The sequence below is a fragment of the Hemiscyllium ocellatum genome, chromosome 26 (assembly GCF_020745735.1).
Source record: "Hemiscyllium ocellatum isolate sHemOce1 chromosome 26, sHemOce1.pat.X.cur, whole genome shotgun sequence".
In the NCBI taxonomy this organism is placed as follows: domain Eukaryota; kingdom Metazoa; phylum Chordata; class Chondrichthyes; order Orectolobiformes; family Hemiscylliidae; genus Hemiscyllium; species Hemiscyllium ocellatum.
In genome coordinates this window covers 17,422,705-17,450,450 of record NC_083426.1, presented here as the reverse complement: position 1 = coordinate 17,450,450, position 27,746 = coordinate 17,422,705, and the positions used below count along the sequence as shown (strand labels likewise).

The 27,746-nt window shown below is 39.8% G+C and overlaps 1 protein-coding gene across 1 annotated transcript; it reads left to right on the top strand.

The window, feature by feature from the left end:
- Positions 1 to 876: 876 nt before the first annotated feature.
- Positions 877 to 3,235, top strand: LOC132828367 (protein BTG2-like). The gene is made up of 2 exons (XM_060845405.1): positions 877 to 1,241; positions 1,956 to 3,235. Exons 1-2 carry the CDS (start codon positions 1,124 to 1,126, stop codon positions 2,285 to 2,287), a joined length of 450 nt encoding a protein of 149 aa, XP_060701388.1. The 5' UTR covers positions 877 to 1,123; the 3' UTR covers positions 2,288 to 3,235.
- The last annotated feature ends 24,511 nt before the right edge of the window (positions 3,236 to 27,746 follow it).

Here is a 27,746-nt window from a genome sequence, read left to right as displayed (position 1 = left end):
AGTCAGTGAAAAAGATGAAATGAGGTGGGGGGGGGGGGAGGAAGGCATTTAGTGGAGCAATGACAGAGATACATTTAGATAGGCTTCAGTCTTTCAATGTTTAATTGCACAAAACTGACAGTCTTACAGGACTGACAAGCAAACTGACAACAGTGTGTGAGATTCGGTGAGGGAATCACTTACATACATGATTCCTGTCACTCTCCCTGATATGTCACAGTAATTCTGATTCCTGATGAAGGATTTTTGCCCGAAACGTCGACTTTTCTGCTCCTCAGATGCTGCCTGACCTGCTGTGCTTTTCCAGCACCACTCTAATCTAGACTCTGGTTTCCAGCATCTGCAGTCCTTGTTTTTACCACAGGTACTCTACAGCCTATTATTGATCCATCTCACTTCTTCCTGTTATGTCCCAGTTACTCTTTAATCTATTACTAACCCCTTCACTTTTCCTTGTTATTTCCCAGTAACTCTAAATTCTACTTCTGATCCCTGTCACTCTCCCTGTTACTTCCAGTAACTCTCCGTTGCTAATCCTTTTCACTCCTCTCTATTATTTCCCAGGAACTCCAAATGCTATTAATTACCCCTCTCACTTCTCCCTGTTATTTCCCAGTTGCTATAATCAGACCAATCGCGCACACGTCATCTAGAACGTCAATTCTTCCATTTTAGACCATGTGTTTCCCATTGGCCGAGACGCTCTGTGTCGTCACAATCCCTTATCGTCCAATGGCACGAGCGAATCCACGTTTCCCTTTCACCATTGGTTCGGGGCTTGCGCCCACCAATTCGGATTGGATGAGTGTGTCATCCATCAGCCACTGGTGTTGGGCTACGACACGTTCCATTGTGGGGCATGGCCCTTTAAATGAGAGCGGCAGCGCCGTAGAGGGGCCAGACTCGCTTAGAGTCATCCGAGCAAGTATCTTATAGTAGATACACTGGGAGCGCCCGGAGTGCAGCGAGCGATTCGCACTGTCTCCAGGGCGTTTTGCAGAATTGCACTTTTTGAAGCTCCGTGTCTTTATTGCTCCTTTTATTTTTGTTCCGTTAATAAAGCCGCCTTGTCTGGCGCTGGTTCCGAGTCGAGCTCCTCTTGTCGCTTTCAGCCGGGTTGGTTATGACGATGGAGATCGCGGCTGCTGTGGGTTTTGTCAGCAGACTCCTGCGCAACACGGGTTTAGTGAGCCCGGGCCAGCTACAAATCTTCAGCCACTCGCTACAGGACGCCTTGGCAGGTGAGTGAGGGGCAGACAGACGTGGGGTGGCTGGTGTGAGTAAGGAAACTGAGTGCAGTTTATCTGAGAGGGGATGGGGAGGTGGGGGAAAGCAAAATAAAGTGAGAGAGGTGTTTGATCGGAACAATGGAAGAAACAACTTGGAAACTGCCCCTCGAAAATATCACAGGATACCCCTCCCGTGTAACTTCAGACCGAGTCTTGGCAAACCTTAGCTCTCGCTGCCGCTTTTCAGCTTCTGCGGGAACCTGAACGCCTCATTATTTCGTACTTTTTCTCTCAGCTCGGGCTCCGCAAAAGGAAACTCTCCGTTGAGCGAGTCGAGCTGTGAATGTGACATGCAGATTTTTATTTAAACAAAAACTTCACCGAAAGTGAATCAAACTGTTTACTTATGGAGCGATGAATTTTTTTTTATCGTCTCAAAATTTGGCCGCTGTGCTTTCAGAACTTTTAACGCTCGAAAATACGCATTTCAAAGAAACCAGTGGCCCGCTTTTAAGAAATCTAAAGCAGCAGTTCATTGTAACTAACTTGACCCAACAACGTTGATATTTCTCTGGACTGAAAGTTGAGTTTTTTAAATTCCCAAGATTAAGGGGGAATTGGTGTATTGAGGACTGTTTTCTTTTTCTGACGTTTGTTTGTTTGTTTGTATGTTGCTGCAAACTTATTAATTTTTTGGGCATCCATTTTTTTTTTTCTCTTTTTCAGAGCACTACAAACATCATTGGTTTCCAGACAAGCCGTGCAAAGGCTCGGGTTACCGGTGTATCCGAATAAACCATAAAATGGACCCCTTGATCGGAAAAGCTGCCAACAGAATAGGTCTCAGCAGCCAGCAATTGTTCAAACTCCTTCCCAGCGAGCTGACTCTGTGGGTCGACCCCTATGAGGTTTCTTACCGCATAGGTGAAGATGGGTCCATCTGTGTCCTGTATGAAGCACCGCCGGCCAATAACCTGGGGATGTTGACCTGTAAAAACGAGTTGATGATGGGCAGAACCAGCCCTTCCAAAAACTACTGGATGGCAGTTTCAAGCTGAGAGGCACTTTAATGCAACTGAGCAATATATACCATAAGTGGAGTTTTCTTAAAAATGTGGCTTTTAGTAAAAATTACTTGACCCTGATTTTTAATTTTAAAAATCGACCTGCCTAAGCAAGTATGTTAAGGTATAATTAGTTATCTGGATGGGGACTTTCCAAAGGAACATCAAATGGTGTGATCCTCTGATGAAACTATTACAAACCTGGCATAGTTTCATGAGTGGGTTGTACAGAGTAAGTAACCAAAACTACTTTAGCTGAGTAAACTTAATATTCTGATTTGAGGATAGGATGTTACGGACTCATCACACATGGTTGATGCCTAATCAAAACTTTTTTATATTCTGAAATTCTAACGTTGAGCGTTGGAAACAACTAATAAAGCACTGAAAATGAAGAACACTTTAAAGATTTCTGACTTAGAAGGATTACAACCATGATGTATTTTGATCACAAGACAAAAGTAAGCTGTTTTGAATCTTAAACTTTTTTAAAACTTCAACATGGCTGTTTTTATAAATCTGTATAACATTGTTTGCTGTCCCCTCAAAGCAGAATATACAGTCAGACTTTTTTTAAAAATCCTAGCTTTTTGACTTGTAACTCAGTATTGACCTACAGTGAAATACATTTTACATATCTCTTTTTTTTTAAAGGGACACTGCCTTTTGGTCTAAGCTGTGAACTGATTCCTGTAGGTTATTGTAAAACTGACTTTGTGAAACTCTGCAAAGCCTCTTTTCAAATGAGAACTTAAGGGAAAAATCACTTTTGGTAGCATATTGTGCAGATCTGGATAGTTTGTCTGTACATAATTTTTTTTGACAGTCTGTAAGCTATGTGAATCTGAACTGTGTACATTTTTCTTAAATATTGTACAGCTGTATTGAAGAAATTGTACAGTTTTCTATAAGTTTTAATTAAAGCATACTTTTCAATGGAAAGTAATCTCCAGTTTTATTAAGGGTGATAAACAAGTGTACTAATGAGGAAGTCTCTGAATTTATGGAAGTGATGTAGGTGTTTAGGGAAGCTCCAGTTTGCGTGCAAAACTTGCATCCTTTTCAGTAGTAAAGACCTCAGTTTTGTAGCACACAAATACCAAACTTTGTGTTACATAGACTCTTCAATAGCTTGCAGAACTTGAACAAAATATAGTGGACCTGGCATTAGTCTATCTACACTGTGTACATTGCCTCTTTGCTGTTTCGTATCGCAGTTTGCATAATTTCATGCTGACCTTGAGCTGTCTCTGATGACCCATGATGTGATCCCCATCTAATCTTGGCTGCCTTCCATCACTCCTCTTCAAATCTCATCCTCGAGGCAAATAACCTGCCCCACACAGTTCCTGTTTTAAGCAATGCAAGCAAATTTGATGGAAGAGCTCTACAAGTCTGGCAGCATCTGTGGAGAGAAATCAGCTAATGTTTTGGGTTGAATGACCATCTCTCAAACTTGTTCCTAGTTTGAGCAGTCGAAATGACTATTGTAAAGGGACTCTGGGTAGGAATGCCTTTTTAATATTTTTTTTTTGTCTCTGCCTCATTTGAGATTCCATTGACCCTACCTTTTTTTTGACAATCCTTTTGGGTATCAGATGTAACTACCTTTTTTTGTTTTGAGTGTCTTAGACTTCCTGTGAAGCACCTTTTTTTTTGGTAACTTTTTTATCTTGCAGTGTTTTAGATCATAAATGTTTTCATGGAGCTGTCCTACTGCCGTAAAGCACTTCAAAAGCATCTTCAAAATTTCTAACCTTTTTTGTTTGCTACTTCCTTCTGTCTTAAGTATTGTTGACAGTTGTATACACATGCAAGATGTCTTAAGCAGCATCAGCCAGAGTGTGTGTATCTGTGAGGCAAGTATTAGTAAACTGTCAACAATGTTTCTCCAAAGGAGGAAAGAACTAACCAGGCAGGGAGTTGATCGAATGAAGCAAAAGTTGACCAAATATAACAATTGCACTAAAAACCTAATTTGGGAATGAAATACTCTTTAACTTAAAACACCATTTTCCATAAACTAACATGAAACAAAGTGGGAGTGATGATTTACTGCTCCTCAAGCTGCTTTTACTTAACATCAGGAGCAAAGAACCGACTATTGACCCATGACAAAATTTAAGTAGAGGCTTTCCACACTAGGTCTGAATTTGTCCAGTAACCTAGTGACCACCATGAAGGGAATCAATGCTTGCTTCCATTTTAAGATTTGAATGGGTGTGATTAGAAGTGGGATCATAACATGTAAAAAAGATGGAGTAATTAAAAGCAAGATAAAGTGCCTGATATAAACTGATTTCTTGCCAATCTTAAGTATGTTCAGAGTGACCAATATGTGCAATACATTTCTGGGTAGAGTTATAAATGCAAAAGCCTTTTTCATATTTCCTCAATGGCTACAATAAAAAATGTATCCGTGTTAGTCATCAGTGTTTTGAGTTCTAATTTCCTGGTGGCTTACTGAATAAATGAACCTTGTGTAGTGAAAGTGAAAAAAAGGATCAAAAGTATGATTTTTCTGGGGCTAGCAACATAGGTTTTGTTCATTGCTTTTCTTCCCCCTTCCATCCCTTGACACCAATCACCGTAATTTCCCTAGACTAGTGCTAGAAATAGGGAAGCATCAGCTAAAGGTAAATTTCTCAGTGGTTGTCACAGACTCCATAGTCAATCGGTATCATTGATAGTTATTGGTTTTTAAAAATCAGATGTTATTATATATCTCAGGAGCAGGTGGGACTTGAACCCAAATCTAATAGTCCAGTGGCAGAGATGCTACCACTGCAGTCTAGACACCTATGAGTTGGCAGTATAGATAAGGTCAGAGATAAAAACCTAATTACAGTTCAACCTTTGTTTTACTAACTAAATATGGAGTGACACGAACATTTCTGCCACTTCCTGCTAAAAAGAACATTTTGTTTGCACTTCCTAATTTTTCTCTTGAGTATAAGGGTGTTTTGTTCAATATGTAATAAAGTGTTGGCAAGTGTTCTAAAGCAGAAAGAATCAAAATATTCCTGATGCTGACTCAGTCTGATGTGCATTGTTCAACAATATTCAGCAGAGAGAAATCCAAAGTTCCAACCTTGGCTAATCTTCCACACCTTGCATAGGATGTTGAAAACAATTGTTAACAACACATCTTCATGACTGAGGTGGAACAGGAATTAGTCAACCCCCATCAGTAAACAATAACAGTCAATACTGTTTAGTTACAACCTTATGCTCCACTTCCTCTGCACTTACTGGACCACAAGTGTAAATTTGTTCTGAAACTAAGTAATTTCCTTCCATTTTTATAAAAATGAATAGCTATTAATTACAACTTGAAACTAAAACAAATAGAAGTATTGGCTTACTGGTTCAGAAGTCATGAATTTTTGATCAACTGAAATTTTAGTCTTTATAGGGGGAGCAAAATATTGACAGTAGAGGAAATATATTGAGATGGTCAGAAAATAAGCTCAATTACGCAGAATGTAAATGAAATTGAAGGTTATACGAAAAGTTGAAGGCTGCTCCAATAATGATGTGGAATGAATGCTCGGCTTAAGATTAATTAATTTTTCATCAATTGAGCAAATTTTAAATAATTCGTCAACACCACAATAGAATGTAGTATTAAAATATAAGCACTACTGCTGTTACGCAGTAGTGTGGGGGAAATAGAAGATATTAAATAAAATGTAGTATTTAATGCAAAATTGAATATTTGGTTTTATCAAATTTTAAATAATTCGTCAACACCACAATAGAATGTAGTATTAAAATATAAGCACTACTGCTGTTACGCAGTAGTGTGGGGGAAATAGAAGATATTAAATAAAATGTAGTACTTAATGCAAAATTGAATATTTGGTTTTATCAAAAGTTTCAATTCTGGTTAAACCCATTGTGATTATAAAGACTGTGAGCTGAAAATGTGTTGCTGGAAAAGCGCAGCAGGTCAGGCAGCATTCAAGGAACAGGAAATTCAATGTTTCAGGCATAAGCCCTTCTTCAAGAAGAAGGGCTTATGCCCGAAATGTCGAATTTCCTGTTCCTTGGGTGCTGCCTGACCTACTGCACTTTTCCAGCAACACATTTTCAGCTCTGATCTCCAGCATCTGCAGACCTCACTTTCTCCATTATAAAGACTGTCACAATCTCAAACCTTTGCTCAAATATTTTATCATTTTGGTGTTTAAACATGTGGAGAATGCAAATTTTAAGATTTTTGCTGTTTTCTGACTGGCTTATGTTTCAGTTTTTATAACATTGTGCAATGATGTTAATGTGATCATGCAATAGATTGGTTAAATATTAACTCAGTTGGATGCATTTAGATTTTTATTCTCTGCTTATTCCAGTAAGCATATGCCATGTCAACTAAATGCCAAGTAGAAACATGACAGTTATTGTCTCACAATGATATACCTGGCAATGGACATTTTGAAATAATAATTTTGAGTAAAATTTTTAAAAGGTTTGACATCACAGTGCTCAAAAAGCTTTTTCTTGCTTTTTCTATGATTGACAATTTTTTCTTTAACATGATTTGGAAACTCCCTATCTGTGGGCTACCTTAAACAGTAACCAGGAAAATGGTAAACAGCTAGGATCTAGAAGCATGTTAAGCTCAGAATATTTGCCTTTACCAACACCATAGCATACAGGATTTAAAGAGATATTATACATGCATCACTGTCTGGAGAGTATGGCACATCTACTAAAAACAATTGGATGGCACCGTGGCTTAGTGGTTAGCACTGTCACCTTATAGTACGAGGGTCCTGGGTTCTAATTCTAGCCTCGGGCATTGGCTGTGTGGAGTTTGCACATTCTCCCTGTGTTTGTGCGGGTTTGCTCTGGTTTCCTGCCGCAGTCCAAAGATGTGCAGGTAAGTGAATTGGCCATGCTAAATTGCCCAGCGTATACCGATGTTTTGGCTAGGTTGATTAGTCATAGACAAATATAGAGTAATAGGATAAGGGACTGGGTCTGGGTGGGATGCTCTTCAGAGGGTCGGTGTGGACTTGTTAGGCCAAATAGCCTGTTTCCACATTGTAGGGAGTGTACTCTATGAAACAGAAGCGACTGGCTAGCCCTGCCTAGATTGCGATTGTTGAATTGCACACTCAACATTAATGTGTAGCTCCCTCCTCCTTTAAGTTGTTTATTTTTAATCTGATTGTTTTCTTCTTGTCTCAGACAGCGATGTCCCTTTAGTGCATTTCTCTTGTTATTTAAGTTGGGTGATGGATTGGATGGGCTCCTATCTAGAATGCAGTGACCTAATTGCAATAACAGGAAAAAACAGAGTTTTAATCAGTGTGCTTAACAGACAGATATTACTTTCTTTAATCTAACACCACATTGGTGAAACTACGTTTTCTCTGGCTGACAATACCATTGCGTTCTTCAACTGTGTAGGTGTTTACACTGTGGCGTGAAATGAATGTGGACATTTTGATGTAGACATCAAAACTGTGCAACTCCCACAGGCTACATATACAAATGCGTGGGTTTCTTTAAAGCACGTCAACAAAATCATGAATAATGTTCAAATGAAGAATTATGTATGTTTTTTCTCTACCCATAATAAACCTGTGGTGACAAACTTGTAACAACAGCAGAATAGTTTATTCTTACGCTCTTTTTTCCAATGTGAATGGCTGTAAAAATTTAGTGTTGTACCACGAATGATTGGGTGTTTTTATTTAAGATACTACCTACTTGAGACTTCGTATACATTTTACGATGCCTGTGAGTTTAGAAAATTGTAGGAAAATTGTAAGAATTACTAGATGTAGATCATTCAGCCCTTCAAGCCTGTATCGATATTCAATATGATTGTAGTTGATCTATCTCTTTGTGCAAACTATTGGGGCTGAACCATTGTAGGAGTGACATATAGACACCTTAATTTCTCCAACTTTATGACAATTGAAAGATACATTTGCAATGCAGACATACATTGATGTTTTATGTTATCCCTTTAGTTTCCTAGTTTAAATTAAGAAATACTTTTAATGTTAATTATTACCTTGTTTTATTTTTCTACTTATTCTGTGGAGTAATGCATAACTATTGGACTCAGTTTCAAAAGAATAAGAGAAACAAATTATATTTTGTACCTAGTTGCCTTGGTATCTAAGATGGAGCCTTGTGAGGTGACATTTTACAGTTTTCACTGTATTTGATACACAGGACAACGAAATCTATATCAAGATTGGTTCCTAACATGAGAGAATCACTCTATGATATAAAAGCTGAGTAAATTGGGCCTAAATTCTCTGGAATTTAGAAGAATGGTTCAATTAGATCATCTTTCAATCAGGATTCTGGAGGGGTGGGTAGAAACTGCTGTGTTCTTTCCTCTAATTGGAGAGGCGAGAATGTAGCAGCACATTTACAACTATTTGCAGTTATTTACAACTAAGATGAAGTGACATTTCTTCAGAGGGCTGTGAGATTTTTTTTATATCTCTCAGGGAATAAATAGATTAGGGGAGTGGGCAGTTGAGGCAAAGGATCAGCTATGATCATAATAAATAGGAAAGAAGGCTCCAGGGCCAAAAGGTCTGTTACTACTTCTGATATTTCTGGTGCTGTGTTACATCATGGTTACCCCATGGTTAACCCTCCTGCTTAATTTAAACCAGCAACACAGAAAAGATTTATCCAATGCAGTAATGTGAAAATTTGAGAGGCCAAGAACTATTTAAAGTAAAAATTAACAACATTTCTTAAAGTATAGCAGAGTATAATTAACTAACAATTATTTCTAACTCCTTCCTCTAACCTGTCTTTTATCTTCCCTTCTATAATACTAGTCCAATAAAAACCTCGATTAAGATTTACCCAAGTTCAACTTTTCAAAACCAGCCAGATGTCAAATTTTCTCATTATGTCTTCCTCTATCTTTTTTACTTCTTAGGGATTTCTGCTTCATAAGTTACTGATCGATAAACAGACCTTTAAGAGAGCTATTTTTCCAGGCAGTCTGCAGATGCCGGTGGCTTGGCAGTTCTCCTCCCAACTGTTCAATTTTCCCTGGTTGTAGACCCCCCACCAAAGCATCGGACTGTGTCATTGTCTTTTAAGATTGTCAATATATTAAATTCAAACTTTATTGGAGTTAGGTCTATTTTGGGTATAATTTAAACTGATTGGTCCAACTTAAATTTGTTTTGCCATCTCCAGGTAACCAGCTTGTTCTGCTAGCTTTTAACTCTCTTAAAGGTATAGTACACCCACATCTTCATAATAGTTATAAATGTCTCCTGGGATTACTGGAAAGAAACATACTGGAGTTCCTTCTCTGAAATGCTACTTACTCAACCTCATTGAACTATGGGCTGAATCTCATCAGAAATTGGTTAAGTGTCTCCAACAAGTCTATTGAGTTTTCTCACAATATCTTTGTGATCTCTGCACCATGTCCCTATGGTATCCCTTTGTCATATTTTCCCACAGGCAGAGGTATTGCCCACTGACTAGACTTCCTGGTTTTCCTGATGCTGCCCTTCCTTGCTTCTGTCAATTGCACCATAAGTGTCAGACTGAGGGAAATGGGCTTTGCTCCTTTGCCAACAGGGAGTGGAAAACCACTGGATGGGGAGGTGAATAATGTCATTGCTCATCAGTGGTGCCCTGAGATGTAGCTGACTGGTGCCCAAGTTAGAGGGCCAGATGAGCGATGGATGAGCTGGAATCTCTATAGTTACCTCTCTGACTTACACATTGGGATTGTTAGCTTGTTACTATCTGATGGCAGAAGAATGGGAAACTGCATATTAATAAGGTGTGCTAATACATGCAAATAGGCATCTCACTGCTCATTATTGAGAATCTCAATTCACTGTTTAGCCTGTGTTTGGAAAATGGGCTCTATTGCTCTCAACATTGGGAATCTCTTCCTTCTCCTCATGTGATTCTCCCAACATCCTCACCAATGCCCATATCATTCAGGAGTGGGAAGATTCTGCCCTGCGAGTTGATGTGGAGTGAGAAAGTGTTTGCACTTGGGTTTAACTTCCCCACAGCCAACTATTTTGCTGTAGTTCAGTCAGGTCAAAAATTGAACTCTTGATTGTGATATCTGAGATTTACCATCCCTGTTAAATAATTACACAAGCATGAATCACTGCCATTGCCGTCCAATTAGCTTTCTGCTCCTGCCACACTCCCCAAAATGGCTTTAGTCAAAGTCACAAATGACCTTTAGTATCACAAAGGGATTTTTTTTTGTTTACTCAGGGGATATGGGCATCACTGGCTGGGCCAGCATTTATTGCCCAGCCAAATTATCAATTGGTAGTGAGTCACCCTCTTGAACCACCATAGTTAGTGTGTTTTAATTCTACCCTGAGTACTGTTAGGAAGGAAGTTTCAGGGTATAGACCCAGTGACAGTGAAATCAGGAGGCTAGTGTGTATTACTTGGAGGGAAAATTACAGGTTGCGGGGTTACTATGTACCTACTGTTCTTGTCCATCATGTGGTAGTGTTTGTGGGTATGGAAAATGATCTTGAAGGAGGCTTGGTAATATTCTCTAATCAAACATGGAAATTAGGAGCCATCCAACCCTTCAAGCCTGCTCCACCATTCGATATGATCATAGCCAATCTTCTATCTCAATGCCATAGTCCCACTTCCATACCTCTTGAAATATCATACCTCACGATGCCTTAAAAAGGATGGCATGGAGGCTCAGTGGTTAGCACTGCTGTCTCACAGTTCCATGGACCCGGGTTCGATTGCAGCCTCAGGTGACTATCTGTGTGGAGTTTGCACATTCTCCCCATGTCTGCGTGGGTTTCTTCTGGGTGCTCTGGTTTCCTCCCACAATCAAATGACGTGCAGGTTAGGTGAATTGGCCATGCTAAATCGCTCATTGCGTTATGTGCATTAGTCGGGGTAAATGTAGGGAAATGAGTCTGGGCGGGTTACTCTTTGGAGGGTGGGTGTAGATTTTTGGGCTTTTTGTCATTTACATAAATGATTTGGATGCAAGCATAGGAAGTACAATTAGTAAGTTTGCAGATGACACCAAAATTGGAGGTGTAGTGGACAGCGAAGAGGGTTACCTCAGATTACAACAGGATCTGGACCAGATGGGCCACTGGGCTGAGAAGTGGCAGATGGAGTTGAATTCAGATAAATGTGAGGTGCTGCATTTTGTGAAAGCAAATCTTAGCAGGACTTATACACTTAATGGTAAGGTCCTAGGGAGTGTTGCTGAACAAAGAGATCTCGGAGTGCAGGTTCATAGCTCCTTGAAAGTGGAGTCGCAGGTAGATAGGATAGTGAAGAAGGCTTTTGGTATGCTTTCCTTTATTGGTCAGAATATTGAGTACAGGAGTTGTGAGGTCATGTTGCAGCTGTACAGGACATTGGTTAGGCCACTTTTGGAATATTGCATGCAATTCTGGTCTCCTTCCTATCGGAAAGACATTGTGAAACTCTAAAGGGTTCAGAAACGATTTACAAGATTGTTGCCAGGGTTGGAGGATTTGAGCTACAGGGAGAGGCTGAACAGGCTGGGGCTGTTTTCACTGGAGCGTCAGAGGCTGAGAGGTGACCTTATAGACGGTTACAAAATTATGAGGGGCATGGATAGGGTAAATAGGCAAAGTCTTTTCTCTGGGCTTGGGGAGTCCAGAACTGGAAGGCATAGGTTTAGGGTGAGAGGGGAAAGATATAAAAGAGACCTAAGGGGCAAATTTTTCAAACAGAGAGTGGTATGTGTATGGAATGAGCTACCAGAGGAAGTGGTGGAGGCTGGTATAATTGCAACATTCAAGAAGCATTTGGATAGATATATGAATAGGAAGGATTTGGAGGGATATGGGCCGGGTGCTGGCAGGCAGGACTAGATTGGGTTGGGATATCTGGTTGGCATGGACAGGTTGGACCGAAGGGTTTGTTTCCATGCTGTACATCTCTATGACTCTACGACTCTATGAAAGGCCTGTTTCCACACTGTAGGGAATCTAATCTAATCTAAAATCTAAAACATTATTTCTCTTTCTTGAATATATGCAGTGACTTAGCTTCCACAGTCTTTTGTGACAGAATATAGTTTGTAAGCAGTATACACCATGGGCGGCAAGGTGGCACAGTAGTTGGCACTGCTGCCTCACAACGCCAGAGACCCGGGTTCAATTCCCGCCTCAGGCGACTGACTGTGTGGAGTTTGCACATTCTCCCCGTGTCTGCGTGGGTTTCCTCTGGGTGCTCCGGTTTCCTCCCACAGTCCAAAGATGTGCGGGTCAGGTGAATTGGCCATGCTAAATTGCCTGTAGTGTTAGCTAAGGGGTAAATGTATGGGTGGGTTGCGCTTCGGCGGGTCGGTGTGAACTCGTTGGGCCGAAGGGCCTGTTTCTACACTGTAAGTAATCTAAAAAAACAATTCTGCACTTGTGCATCTGTAATGGAGGGATTCTGATCAAACAGACTACAGTTTTGATTGGTATTGAGCTATTTGAAAGCTCTACATTAAAAATGTACTTATCCAAGTAAGTGGAGAGTCTTCCATTATTCTCCTGCCTTGAAGATAGTGGACAGGGACTTCAGGAGAAGCTTCCATAACCTGTAATACCATCTATCTGCTCTTTTAGTCATAGTATCAATAAAACTGGGCCAGTTAACTTTCTAATGAATGGAGACCATATGATATTTACTGTGAAGCGTTCAGTGATGACCATGTCATTGAATATCAAGGCGAGTTGGTTAAATTCTCTCTCATTGGGCAAGGTCATTGCCAGACACTTGTATGGTGGAATGTTACTTGCCAATTCTTTGCTCAACCTGAATGATATCCAATACTTGATGAGCAAAAAAATTCTCCAATTCGCATTTAGAAATCGCAAAGGCATTTTGTTTGCTTCCTGTTGCAGATATCCCCTTAGCACTGATTCCATTCAGCTCCCTGGCATTTCTTTGAGGCTGAACCACATCAATGTTCTCAATGTTAATATCATATTTCGCCTTGGAATGATCTTAAAGCCACATGTCTGTAATCTCATATAAAGTAGCTGTTTGCACTTCTGCAACATTGGCCAACCTCACAACTGCCTCAGTTCATCTCTTGCTGAAACTTGTCTTTATTAACCCTAGACTTCACACACTCTTGGTCCCCTTGGCTGTCTTGCCACATTGTACCCCTGTAAGCTTGATATAAATCGAAACTTGGCTGTTCCTGTCCTAATTCACACCAAATCCTATTCACTCAACATCAGTCTGCTCTGTCATCTACCCTACTAACGGTTAAGCAACGCTTTGACTTTAAAATTCTCAACTTTGTTTTCAAATTTTTCCAGTGCCTCCTCTCCCTATCTCTGTCTCGATGTGGTGATGCTGGTGTTGGACTGGAGTGGATAAAGTTAAAAACCACACAACACCAGGTTATAGTCCAGGGGATTTATTTGGAAGTACAAGCTTTGAGAGCACTTCTCCTTCAGCAGGTAATCTGATGAAGGAGCAGTGCTCTGAAAGCTAGTACTTTCAAATAAACCTGTTGGAATATAACCTGGTGTTGTGTGATTTTTAACTTGAGCTCTGTCTCGTCCAGCCACATATCTCTCTCCACGTATGTCTGTCCCATTGAGCATTTTCTTTTTAATTGCCAGCCATTATTGGCCATTCCTAGGTCCTAAGATCGAGAAAACACTCCCTGCACCTTTTCCCCTCTCTCTTTTTCTTATTTTAATATACTTCCTACGTCTACTTTTAAGTTTTTGATCACCAAGTCTAACATGTTCTTTTGTAGTTCAATGCCATTTTCTATTTTATAATGCTCCTACTAAGTGCCTTGTGATGTTCTATTATATTAAATCTGCTCTCTGAATGCAACTTCCTGTTGGATTTGCACAAAATTATGTTTAGGACAATAAAGAGAATGGTGGCTCATATTGTTTTGTAACAGAGGTATAATGGCGGAGTGGTTATGATACCTAATGAATAACCTAAAGGCCTGTACTGCAGTTCTAAGAACAGGCTTCAAATCTAGCCATGCCAGTTGGAATTTCAGTTTATTAATTAAGTAAATTTGGAATAAAAAGCTAGTAATGGGTAAAAGTGAAATAGTCAAATGGCCATGGCTATCCCGTGTGGCTCATGAAAGCCCTTTGGAGGAAGTATACTGTCTGATCAGTTGGTGAGTCTGGAGTCACAATAATAATTTTGTCTCTTAACTACCTCCTGAAGATGTTTCTCAAGCTACGCACATTGTCAAACGATAAATGACAATAGCATTGCTATGAATCTGTTGACTCAACCAGGTCTTCTGCCCTGAGGCTTTTTTTTGCCATCTGACAAACACTTAGAGGTTCCATTTGAGGGCTGTCCATCTGGAATTCTCCCTGTGAAAAGGGGATTTGAAACTGAGAGTGTGGCGTGGAAGTTGATCAGATTTTTACAGCATTCCAAGGACTCTCAGGTTCTGTGATATATCTGGATATCTGTGATTCACATTGACATGGAATGTTTGTTGTTGCTAGCCCACTGGTTGAAAGGGAATGCACCTCCATCTCAAGTTCTCAATTCTTTAGACATCCAGTGCTGAGTGAGGGAATGGTCTGACCAGATCTAGACTTCCTCACAGGATTTCCCCTAGGTGTGATCAGCCACAGGTACATGTTAGAGTTGGGCTGGGAGTTAATTATTGTTGCCTCCCTCACTTCTACCATTACATCATCTGAGCAGAGGAGCACACAGTGTGTATTCTATGTCAGAGTATCTGTGACCCATGGGTACTGAAGGAGCTGGAGTATAACATTATAACTTTTTGTTATTTTGTGATACCATTTAATTGGGGGCACTTTCACTGGATGCCCCTTCAGAACCCCAGGGATAGATTTTACATGATCAGACACATCACCTCATCTCCCAGTTGAGGAAAGGTGATATGTTGGTGACTGACTTTGTGACTTGAGAGTGGAACTTACATCATAACAAGACGGAAGTGAAGAACTACTGACCAATGCGATTGGTTTTGTAGTCACAGTAGCACCAGGAGAGAGTAGTGGCCACTGCTGGGACTACAGGCATTCACAAGGAAGGTATTTTGGCCTTGAAAGTATGTCCAAGAACTTTGATTGGGGCCAGAATTGGAGACCCCAGAAATAGAAAGAAAGTAATTGGAGAGCAAAACAGAAATTGCTAGAGAAACTTAGCAGCGTTGGCAGCAGGATCCTGAAGGATCACTCAAACTGAGACTCATCTCTGATTTCTCTGCACAAGTACTGCCAGACCTGCTGAGTTTGTGGTTTTGTTTCAGGTGTTCAGCATCTACAGTTTTTGATTTTATTAAAGGAGGTGGCGAGTTGGTTTTAGAGGCTGGGAGCAGGTCTAGGAGGTGGGTGGTAAAGTAAGCACAAAAACAGATGGTGTAGGGATACCTCAATGGTCACAGTGCCCCCACATTCCCTCCAATGGAGATGACACCTCTCCCCACTACCTTCCTGACAGCCCACACACCAGTGCTGCTCATCATTCTCTTGCTTTCTCCAGCGAAAATGCAAGGTGTGGCAGAGGTAGCTTGAGGACCTCAAGTGATAGTTAATAGTTAATAGTCCATTAGGCTGCCTGGAATCTTCCTCAGCCCCAATGTTATACAGGAGAGGATTGGGAGAGATTTTATATGCAGCCTCAAGTGGGATGCATAAAATTTCCTGTCAGCATTCCATTTTATTTACTAAGAAAAGGTATTCATTACTCTACACTCAAATGCAACAAAATCCTAACTCACTTATTTGGGAAGGAATCCTCACTTTCATTCAGTTTTATACAGCTGGAGGACATTTACGAAATTTTCTTGCTCTGGAAAGCTTTTTCAAACAAAATGGTCTTTGTCTGCAAAAATGAAAGAATTTGGGTGTGTGAACCAGGCGGTTTACATTTTTAACCATTGACACCATTTCCTATTAGCTTTTCAAAACTCAACCATCTATGGAAATGTCCTCAGAGACTAATAGCACAACATTCCTCATTCGAGTCTGACTTTAAACAGTAATCATATGAAAGCTTGTTCACATCTATTTACCTCTTGAACTGCATTTTTCTCTCTCCTGCGCTGTGTGCTGGTCGCAATCATATTTTCATACTTTGAACTCAGTCCCATGGGATCTGGGTTGAGACTGGCCAATCTCACTTCACATAAGACCAGCTGTCAAAATCTATTTAACTGCTCAGTCAGATTTCTTGCTTTGTTTATATGCTTTGCAAAAGATTCAGAACAGAAGGATCTTAGGGCCCACCTCTCGCCTGGGCTGTTAACCGGGCAGGAGGGATATAAATAGCTTTTGCTTTCTGCTTTAGTAAGGGAAGATCAGCAAAAGTCTCCACCTCTAATTCGCCAATTCTCTGAGATCTATGTTCCTCCAATTCTGCCTTCTCACAACTCCAATTGTCTTTGCTCCCCCATTGATGCCATTCTTTCAGCTGTCTAGCCCTAAGCTCTGGTACTCCCTCCTTTGACTTCTCTGCATCTCTGTTTCTTCCTATTTCCTCCTTAAATCCAACTCTTTGACCAAGTATTTAATTGCCTGTCCTTATATCTACTTCTGCACCTCTGCTGCAAATTGTGTTTGCTTTTGTGAAGCACTTTGGCACCATGTTGAAGGTACTCTATACATGGAAGTTGTCGTTATCACTATTAATGAGTCTTGTTGGAATGTTTTGTCTCCAAGTGAATGTTGATGGTGATTTGAAAGAAAAAAATGATACGTTACCTGGTGGAAGTCAATGAGTACACACCTTGAAAACAGTGCCTGATTATAGATGTGTATTTATAGATCATTCTGATGTAATGCCGCAGTCCAGAAACTTGTCTGTTAGTTTAAACCGCTCTTCGTGGTTAGGTGGAGAAGTAGGAAAATGGTGCAAGGAGATTGAGGGTGACATGCCCCTATCTTTCTGCTACTGTGCTATTTTGACAGCGGCAGGAAAAATAGCAATTGGACCATTGAAATGGCCAAAGAATTCCATGTCCTCACCTCTACTGGTATTTACAATGTGGGAGTGCGAGCATCAATAGGTCCACGGTAAAGGTGGGATGCTCTTTTGCAGGCACAATTAGACCTGTAAAGAAGCACCCTTAGTTTCAGTGGCATTGTCCCTGTGGAAACCATGCCACCTGCTCTCAAAACCACCTTACCAGGGCTTACCTGACTTTAGTAATCTTAGGGGAAAGTGAGGACTGTGAATGCTGGAAAAGCACAGCCGGTCAGGTAACATCTTAATGAAGAGCTTATGCTCAAAATGTCGATTCTCCTGCTCCACAGATGCTGCCTGACTGGCCGTGCTTTTCCAGCATCACACTCTTGACTTAGTAATCTTCGACCACATGCTTAAATTTAACAGCTTTAACATGGTCATCAAGGTGCAGTACCAGCAATGACCACAACCAGCGGAGGTGCCACCGAGGCTGCTGGGCTGCTGGCACTGTGATAGGGTGAGCAGCTTTTCAGACCGGGCCACATTAATAAGGATGGCTTATTGCAGGATCCCTGCCTCCTGACTCAAGTCTATTGTGTCAGCATGATGGCACGGCTGTTGAGTATTTCTTGCATTTTGAGGTTTAAGTATTCACAGCATTGTGTGTTTTATAAACATGGAGTTCATTCTTGAGTTTCATATGAAATCCATCTGCACACACCCGTCTGCAGTATTTATGCTGATGATATTGAAGTTTTTAAAAAAATAACACTGGAGTAAAATTGTGAAACTATTTACACAGTATCCAGTAATTTACTTTACTTTAACATGCGCGGTGTTCTTTTTGAACTCTTTAATTACATGTGATTATGTTATGGGTTACTGTAAAAATAATATTTAAAGAATTGTCTGTCAGTGAGGACAAGATGTTTCCTGTAGGTTTCTGCATCTTGCTGTCAGGCTGAAATGAAGGTCAGCCAGTGCTGTATGGAAAAGGTCACTTAACGTAATTTTCCCAATGTTCACTCATTAAGCTCGAGAGGGTGGGTTTACCATCAGTTAAGAACAGAGAGTGAGATAGGAGGCAGCCCTCAAGCACTGATGAAGCAGCTAGAGCAGGTAAGAGAGAGAAAGGACACCACAAGACAGAGACAGACTCTTTGCCACTTTTTCAGAGTTAATATAATTTAAGAAAAGTCTTTGTTTCCAAATTACATGTATTAGGGAGACCCTTCTCCACTAGGCAGCCTGTGACTAATCTGAACCCAGGCAATGAGGAGTGCATAGGGATTGCCAGTAATAGACAGATTCCACCAATATGCCCTCAATCCAATTAATAGCTCACTACTGGTTTGCATATGAGCAGCTCCACCACTCTCCAATCCAACCTCTTGGAAATAGGTCTGAGAGGAGTGAGATGGATCTGGCGAATCAGCACACAAGGTAGTCACGATATTCCATACCTGCCTGTTGGAGGCTTAAAAATTCAAGCCTGAATCTTTTGCAAAGAAGGTGCAGAAATTAAGACACACAAAATGATTTCAGTTTATTTTTTTAAATAGTGCCAGATCATTCCAATGAAGCAGATGTTAGTAGTGTGTATTGAGGCAGTTGATCCCAGTTAAGATTTGGCAATGCTACTGTTGGCATCAATGGCCTTGCGTGGGAGAAAAATGGCTAGCATCTTTTCATGTCACTTGCCGGAAAGGCTTTGTTTGCTGGCATGGGATGGTAGCAGAAATATCAATGTCCTCTTTCTCCATTGTTGAAATTTACTGTCTCGATTCTCAAAAAGAATGGTTATGTGTAGCTAAACACTACTGTCTGTTTGGAGCAAGGAAAACAGTCAAACAGCTGTCCCAAACGATCACACCAACACTGACATGCAAGCCACTTAAAATCAAATGCTCTGAATGGGATTTATTGCCTGACACCAAACTCCCAAAGCAACTGCTCAATGCAGAAGCTGGTCACCACAGGAGACTCCCTGGAGGACAGTGGAAACAGTTTAAGGTTTCCACAGAGCCTCGCTGAAGAGGTCAAGTGTTCCTGTTGTCCCTTGGGAGGTTTCAGCTTATTAAGATCGTAATGGAGAACATTTATTTGGCAAGGTATTGAATGCAACAAGAGATTTAACCAGAAGCATGCATTGTTGAAGCATCACTTGTCCCGAAGGGCAGGGTCTATTGGACTTATCAACCATTTCAAAACTCACCAAACCAGAATGAGTGCAACACATGCTTGATCCCAAGGAGTTGCCTAAGGAGATAGAGGTATTCATGGACTTGCAACCCATCTTAGTGTCAAATTGTGTTTGATAATAGTCCTGTGAAGACATTGGGGGTATTTTATGATGTGAAAAACATGACATAAATGCCTGTTTCTGCTAACACTTGCAGGTTGGGGAGAGGAGGAAAAAGTAGTGCTTATCAAATGGGAAATAAAATTGCAGTTTTTATAAATGTACAATCCCAGCTTTGCTAATTTTTGTGTGCACTGCATGTTGGCAGTGAGAGTGTTGGGAGTGTAAGAAATAGGAGAGGTAGGGCATTTGTTCCATCAAGCCAAATTAATCAATTAGTAAGATCACAGTAAATCTTCTACCAGAATACCACCATTTTGTACAGTCTGCATGTACTTCATGACTTGGAGATGCCAGTGTTGGACTCAGGTGGGCAAAGTTAAACGTCACGCAACACCAGGTTTTAGTCCAACAGGTTTATTTGGAAGCACTAGCTTTCAGAGCACCGTTCCTTCATTCCCCTGAAAATAAAGCTGTTGGATTATAACCTGGTGTTGTGTGATTTTTAACTTTGTCCATATACTTCAATTTGCTACCAATCCCTGTCTTGAATATTCTCAATGTCTGAGCATTTTTAGTTATTTTGGGTAGAGAATGCCAAAGATAGGCAACCATTTTACTTTTGTAACTTCTTGACTGCCTGAATACTCTTAAAAGAAACCGTGTTTTTGGTGCATTTTACAAAGCTCTTAATTAATGAAATCCTACAGTGCTCCAAATGAAAGAGTTTGTTCGTATTCTCAGATGTTCCTGCGGTTGACATCACAACAGAGAATGTGCTGTGTCTACAAGAACAGTCATCCTCCCTATGTCAACAGTCTTTGAGTAGATGCCTGATTAAAGATCTACAGGCAATCCTTTTATAGCCATCTTGTTATCAGCCATTCAATTTGTTCTGATTGCACTTCGATTGTGTGATTCTGATGAGCTAAAATAAAGCTGTTAACTGAATGCGTAATTCTGCTGAAGGTTATAATTGATTTTGTTAAGGTCTGGAAAATGAAAGCAGACTGTGCAGAGGCAATTGTATTGCAGCCAAAGAGCTATAACTCACAGAATTACATGAGATTGAACATAAAGTTTAATTATCAACACGAAGTTTCAATGAGCTGCTTAACATTTCAGTGCTAAACTTCTTTGGATTTCAATGGAAAGATAATCAGAAGGAATTAAAATTTTCGAGTTAGCCACTGAAAATTTTACTTTATGTTGCCTTCAATATGTTTCGAGTTTGAGATGTTTGATATCAAGTACAGGAATATGTAAGTACAGTAAAAAGTGTACAAAGTCGCCATTTCCAAAGTTATATTAGGTACAAAAACTCATTTCACTCAAGTGAATGTTTTGTTCCCAAATTCTAGATTCCAACTGTTTGAAAGGGAAAAGTAAATGGTGATTGCTTCAAAGCCAAGGGTTAGGCAACAGGTGTCAACTCAATATTGGATGAGAGACCGAGAGAGGTATTTAATCCTTTCTTACATTGATGCACCAATAGGACTCACAAGGTAGTGACAAAGAACAGGAACCCTTGATTTTCCCATACTCCAATCCAGAGGTATTGAGAGTAATTATTACTACATGGCTACTTTCAGCTAACTCAGCTCTGAGGAATTTTCATGACTTGCAGTTTTTCAGAATCTTTACCAACAAAACCACCAGGTTAATAATTTTGAGTCTGTCTAGTCCACACTTGCCTGCTGTTTATGAAGAGTGAGTAGAGATCTGCTTCCATTTCTTACTAATATCACTTTAAATTGTGCAATAGGAAGTTCATAAAAATAAGCCAATAGGAACTTAAGCCATTTAGTCAAGTCTGTATTGATATTCAATCAGGTTATGCGTTATTCATACACATTTAATCCGTATCTCTTGCCGTCCTGAATTATTTACCAACCTCAGTGGTAAAACTTTCAAGCCACTGAACATTCATTGACATTTCAAAGGGAGTATTGCGAATTCATGTTGTCCGTTTGGAGAAAAAAAACCCTCTCTGGTTTCATACCTAAATGACTAACACTATTTTTCAGACTGTGCCCCTTTGTTCTGCAATTTCCTGCAACAGGAATAGTTTCTATCCTGTGAAAGTGTAGAACAATTTTAAATATCCCAGCACTAACTTTATGATTTGTGTTGTTGATCCTCTCCACTTTATGTATTGTAATATTGTACTGGATATTTACATTAAAAATAACTAGTAGTTTTTTCCAAAGGTTGAACAAATTAAACTGGGAATAATTAAGCCATACAAGGAGGACAATACATTTGAACCCAATCTATTTTTGTTCCACTTTCAACTCTTCAGTGCCTCTGGGAATTTCCAAGGCTATCTAATGACTCTTCTTACAAACTTGTATGTGACTCCCATTGCAATCAAATCAACACTGATATTTATTGGCAGAGTTCACATATGAATAATGAACAATTATAATTATATTTACATGCTGCCTTTAACATCACAAAATGCCTCAAAACACCTCAGAGCAACACTGGAAAGCAAACTTTGATATGGAGCCACATAAAGCAACATTGAAGCAAATGGACAATAGTTTGTCAAAGATGAAAACAATAAAATAAAATAGTCTGGAATCTCTCAGCCAGTCAGGCAGCACTTGTGGAGACAGAAAAATGTAAGATAATGTTTCAGCTCATTGATGTAGATGCTTTTTAATCAACCTGTACAAATATACTCTGGAGGAAACTGCCAGAGGAAGTGGTGGAGGCTGGTTCAATTACAACATTTAAAAGGTATCTGGGTGGGTACATGAATAGGAATGGTTTAGAGGGATATGGGTTAATGCTGGCAAATAGGACTAGATTAATTTCGGTTATTATTTTTGATTGGCATGAACAATTTGGATCGAAGGGTCTGTTTCCGAGCTATACGTCTCTATGACTCTATGACTTAAACCAAGGGTTCGGGACATTACCACTATTCCAGAGTTAGGTCACGTTAGATGAATGTTCTAATGAAATGTCATCAACCTGAAACACTAATTGTTTCTTTCTCCGCAGATGTTGCCCGATCTGCTGAGTACTTCCAGCATTCTCAGTTTTTGTTCTGTATTTCCAGCATCTGCAGCATTATATTTTTTGAAGTTGGGAATTAAGGACAATCCCAAAGAAACAGAGAGGGGGAGGGAAGCAGAAGACTTTCAGTAAGGGCCTCTGGAATTGAGAGCCTTAGAAAATGAAGTTGATTAAAATTGGGGATTCTCAAGCAGCTTTATTAAGTGAGTGTGGATGTCTCCGAGGGTCGTGGGACTGCAAAAGAAAACAGAGGCAAGGTCAGGGCCATGGACAGAATGAATGCCCTAAGACGGGGATTTTAAAATCAAGAAGTCACTTAATTGCAAGCCAAAATAGGTCTTTGACAGGGAATGCCCATGAACCTTAAGGCAAGAACATCATCTAGAAGGATTGACAGTAGGGAAGAAAGCTGGCAAGACTGTAAATCACTGGGGGTAGTTTCCATCTTCGGCATCAGCAGATAACTGGCAGCAGTGCCCCAAACTCTTGATAGAGACATTACACTTGCTTTCCTTGCTCATTTACTTTGCCAATGGTTGATTGGTCAGTTACCATCAATCTTCTGCCTCACCAACATTGAAAATGACTTGTTTATATCTTTAATAAACGTGCAAGTGTTGTAATGCTTTAAAATAAATAAAACAACAACTTCCATTTATACAATGTCTTCAATTTTTAAATTGCTTCACAGAGGACCAATCAAAAATGTTTTGCAGTCTAGGATATTTTAAAGAGTTCACATATTATATTTCACAGGAAAGATCTGATTGTGGTCTGGAAGCAATAGCATTGCCAACTGCTCATAACAATAAACCTTTTCTGTTCTTGCCTCAGTAAACATTTTGACATGTACCTGCAGATCCGAACATGATATTAAGTCCTTTTTCATTGCTTATTTGCATATTGCACAGGCATGATGCCATTCAAAGTTTTTGAGTGGGTGGAAGAATGCTAAGGGAAAACATACTGCTCTGGGAGATTGAGGAGGACTACTGGAAAGTCCCATGTTGCAACAGAACTTGTGTGTACTTTTTTTCAAATGCCAAACTTCGACATCGTTGACACACTTGCAAAAGGAGCTAACAGCTGTTATTCTATTTTCCCAGAGTGCAGAGAAATACAAAAGTGCCTTCTCTGCAAAAGGGATCTTGTTATCATAACAAGAAAGCCAAATACTGCTGAGGCTGGAAATCTGAAATAATAACAGAAAATGTTGAAAGGGCCATCATCAACTTGAAATGTTAGCTCCTTTTTACTTCTGTCAATGCTTCCTGATCTGCAGTGTTTTGAGAATTTTTCTGATTTCATTTCTTGTTATTGTAGGTTTATTTACGAAGAATGCTCCAGAAGCAACATTGTCATTACTTCATTTGTACCAGAATTGACATGTGTGATCTCTTGTGCAGTAACAAAATGCAGAAGTGAAACCATAGGAGTTTTACAACATGCAAAATATACAACATTGTGTCATTATTTCAACACCAAGAGAAGAAAATGGAAAGAGAGGCCAATACGACCTATCTTAGCTCAAATATTTAAGAAACACTAGTCCCCTTCACATCATCAAATGTAAAGTCACCATAGTTTTACTGGTGCAGAGGGCTGCTCTCTCATTAGGGAGAGATGACCGATGATACTTTAACCTGAAAATCACCATGGCTCTGGTGAGGGGAGAGTTTGAGAAGGAGAGTCCTTCATGGTAACCTCAGCCAGCATGGGAAATCGAACCCACGCTGTTAGCAACACTCTGCATTGCAAATCATCCATTGAGCCAGAGCTCCTAATTGAACCCATTTATCAGAATGATTGAAAGGATCTGCCAGTTGAATGAGCTTAAAATATTCTTTTTACTCTTAATAGTTCAGTCAAAAATGGCAATGTAGTAAAATTGCCTACTGAGAACATTCCTGCATTTGATTTTGGCTCTTTGGTGCTTCCCCATGACTTACCTGGCCAGTATGAGTATGGGGAATGTAGACCTGGAGATGGCACTAATCAACATTTTTTTTACCATGAAACATGATAGCTTGGTGATATTGAAGTGACTGTGGAATCAAAAGAATCATATGTCATCATCACAAAGCTACGGTCTATCACATCCTGAGGTGCATCCTTAAGATATTCTCCAATGATGCTTGTAAACCATAAACTACTGAGGTTGGTGTCACTGGCCAGTGTCACACCAGGGAAAACCTGCCACCCAAAAGTGCACAATTGTTGAACTCAGTTTGCTGCACCAATGACAGTTGTAACTTTGTGACCACTGCTCAGTTCAAATACTTCACTGCTCCCTCTGACTTGAAATTATTTGTATGATAGATAGTCATTTGGACAAACATCACGCAGCGTCTGAAATGAAAATAACTGCATCTACCAGTTTGTAGTATTTATGATGGGGATACAGAAGCAGGAAAGAAGACATGAAGCCTTGAAAGACAACAGTTGCTTCCCATTAAGTACTCAATGAATGACAGTCTTTCCTATGAATCAGAAGGTTGTGGGGTCAACGTCCACTCACACAAACAAGGAACAGAAGTGGGCCACTCAGTCAGTCTAACATGCTCCATTATTCAATAAGACCATGGCTGATATGATTTTAACCTCATTTCTACCATAGATGTAGTACATCTGGACTTCCAGAAAGTTTTTGTTAAGGTGCTGCATTCATACACAAGATAATATCATATGTGTTCGGGGTCATTGCTTAATTGATTGAGTATTGACTAACTAGAAAGTGGAGAGCAGGGGCAATTTTTTTTCTGGTTGGCAAGTTGGAATGAATAGAGTGTCACTGGATTTGGCCCTTAGCCTCCAACTATTTACAATCCTATATTAATGACTTGGATGAAGGGATAGAAGGTACCGCAGCCAAATTTGCAGATTTCCCACCTAAACTAGGTGGGAAAATGAGTTGCAATAAAGGTACAAGAAATTTAGGTGAATGGCCAAAGTTTGGCAGATGGAAGTTTAACATGGCTAAGTGTGAAGTTATTGAGAGTTCAAGTAGAGATCAATTCTCCAAACACATTCAAGCTGGCAAAACTAGTGGTGACAACAATCCAGGTGGCAATTGTAAAATCTAAAGGAATCTGGAAGAATTTCAAGATTGGACACCTAAAAAAGATGCCATTACTGATGACTTGTGTGGGCAGAGAATTTCAGAAATGATTTCTTCCTCAGTGTTTCAGACAGATGACAATAAGACTTATGGAAAGATGCATCTAAAGAAGATGGAATAATTTTATGCTCGAAATGCAAGTGAAATTATTCAACATCTCACCCGAGTGAGAAAGAAGCCTGCTTTGCTGAAAGTCAGAAACAGAGTGAGTCTGGCAAATGCAAAAATTTTCTCAGCAAGTATAGCATTTAGAACAAGGACAAACCATCACTATCTACTGTGGATGAAGCCATTTGTCACTCTAAATCAAAATCACGTTCTTCCACTTGAAGTTGCTGGATCTGTAGAAGACAGAAATGCTAATATACTTTCTACAGAGCATAAACGCAATAAACTCCCAAGCATGTCAGATTTATTTGAAAGTGTGGCACTGCTGCTAATATTCTACCTGAGAATGAGCACCTGGGACTGTTTTATAATCCAAACAGCAGAGACCTTCGGGAATCAAGCTCATGTTCAACAACACGGCAATGAAGCCTATGGGGAAAAGAAGAGTCGATGAAGAATAGAAAGTATAACATTGAGTTTCAATAGGAATAAATGATGCTAGATTTATTCATAGCACTAATGTGTGATTGTAGTCAAGGAAATATAGATTTTTTTATCACAAGTAGAGGCCATCTATGCTATCTCTCTGAAAGAATCTACCCATTTCAATTCATTTCCTTACCCTTTCCTATTTCTCTTTTACATGCTTCTATTTCAATTTTATGCAACTTGTGACTATAAAATATGAGAACCTATGGTGTGGCGAAGCAGCTGGATATTTTCAAGGGCAACGAATTTAGAAGACGTCATGGATCTGAAAGTTGACCCAAAGTCCTGTGTACATTCTTCCTGCTCCAGCAGCTACCTCTAATTGGAAAATGACTTGTCAAGAAGCACATTTATAGGATGTTAGTATAAAAGCCTGTGTATTGGTGGCTTGTTTGAAAGGATCCTTTCACGAGTGGCAAGTGAAAGGAACATGTACTTTGCAATACTCAGCGTACCTCAAACATTATCACTCACCATATAAATGAAGCCTTGTTTGCACTGGGAAAGCAAAACTATTTATGGATGTGGATGAACAATATGGGTTTGGGTATGAGACCAACAGTCAAGATTGCTGATTCCTTTTCAAACCCGTTTGAAATATACACATGGATGTGTATGTTTTTCAAAACCACTCCAAGTTCTGAGGGATTTTAAAGAAGACTTGAATTCTTATGAAATGAAAGGCAAATTATTGACCTGGTTAGGAAACTGGCTGAGTGGCTGGAAGCAGAGAGTAAGGGAAGGCACAGAATGTCTCTGATGGTGACCCACAAGGATTGTTTTGAGGACTCAACTATTCAATATTTTTGCGAATGACTTCAATGGAAATCAATATATCCACGATTGTCAATGATATAAAAGCAAGTTCATTGTCAGCAGCATAGATCAAAGCATAGTTTTCAAAGGAATTTTAATAGGTTAAACGCGTGAAAAAAAACTGTGGCAAATGCATTTCAATGTGTGCAAATCTGATGTCATTTATTTTGAACCTAAAAAGAATCAAAAAGTACTCTCACAATGATTAAAAGCTGAAGCAGTGCAGGGCCATAAAAATATGGGAGTCCAGATAACATAGTTCACTAAAATGTTCTAAATATGTGCAGAAATAATCAAAACGTTTATGGATTTCTGACCCCTATGTCTAAAGAACCAGAATATAAGGGGGTAAAAGTACAGTTACATGAAGCCGTGGTTCAGTCCCAACTGAAGATTGTGAGAATTTCTGGCACCACAGTTTAAGAAGGACATCTTGAAGTGCAGCAAAGATATATTTGAATTATACTTGAATTTCAAGGGTTAAATTATGATACTACACAAAGTAGGGTTATATTCCCCAGAATCTAGAATGTTATTGACGGTTTGACTAGAATTCTCACAAGATACCAATTGCAGCAGATAGGGCGGACAGAGAGAAAATATAAGACTCAGGGGCATTATCCAAAGGTTAGAGGTATATCTAATTGCAAGATATTAGTTGCAAT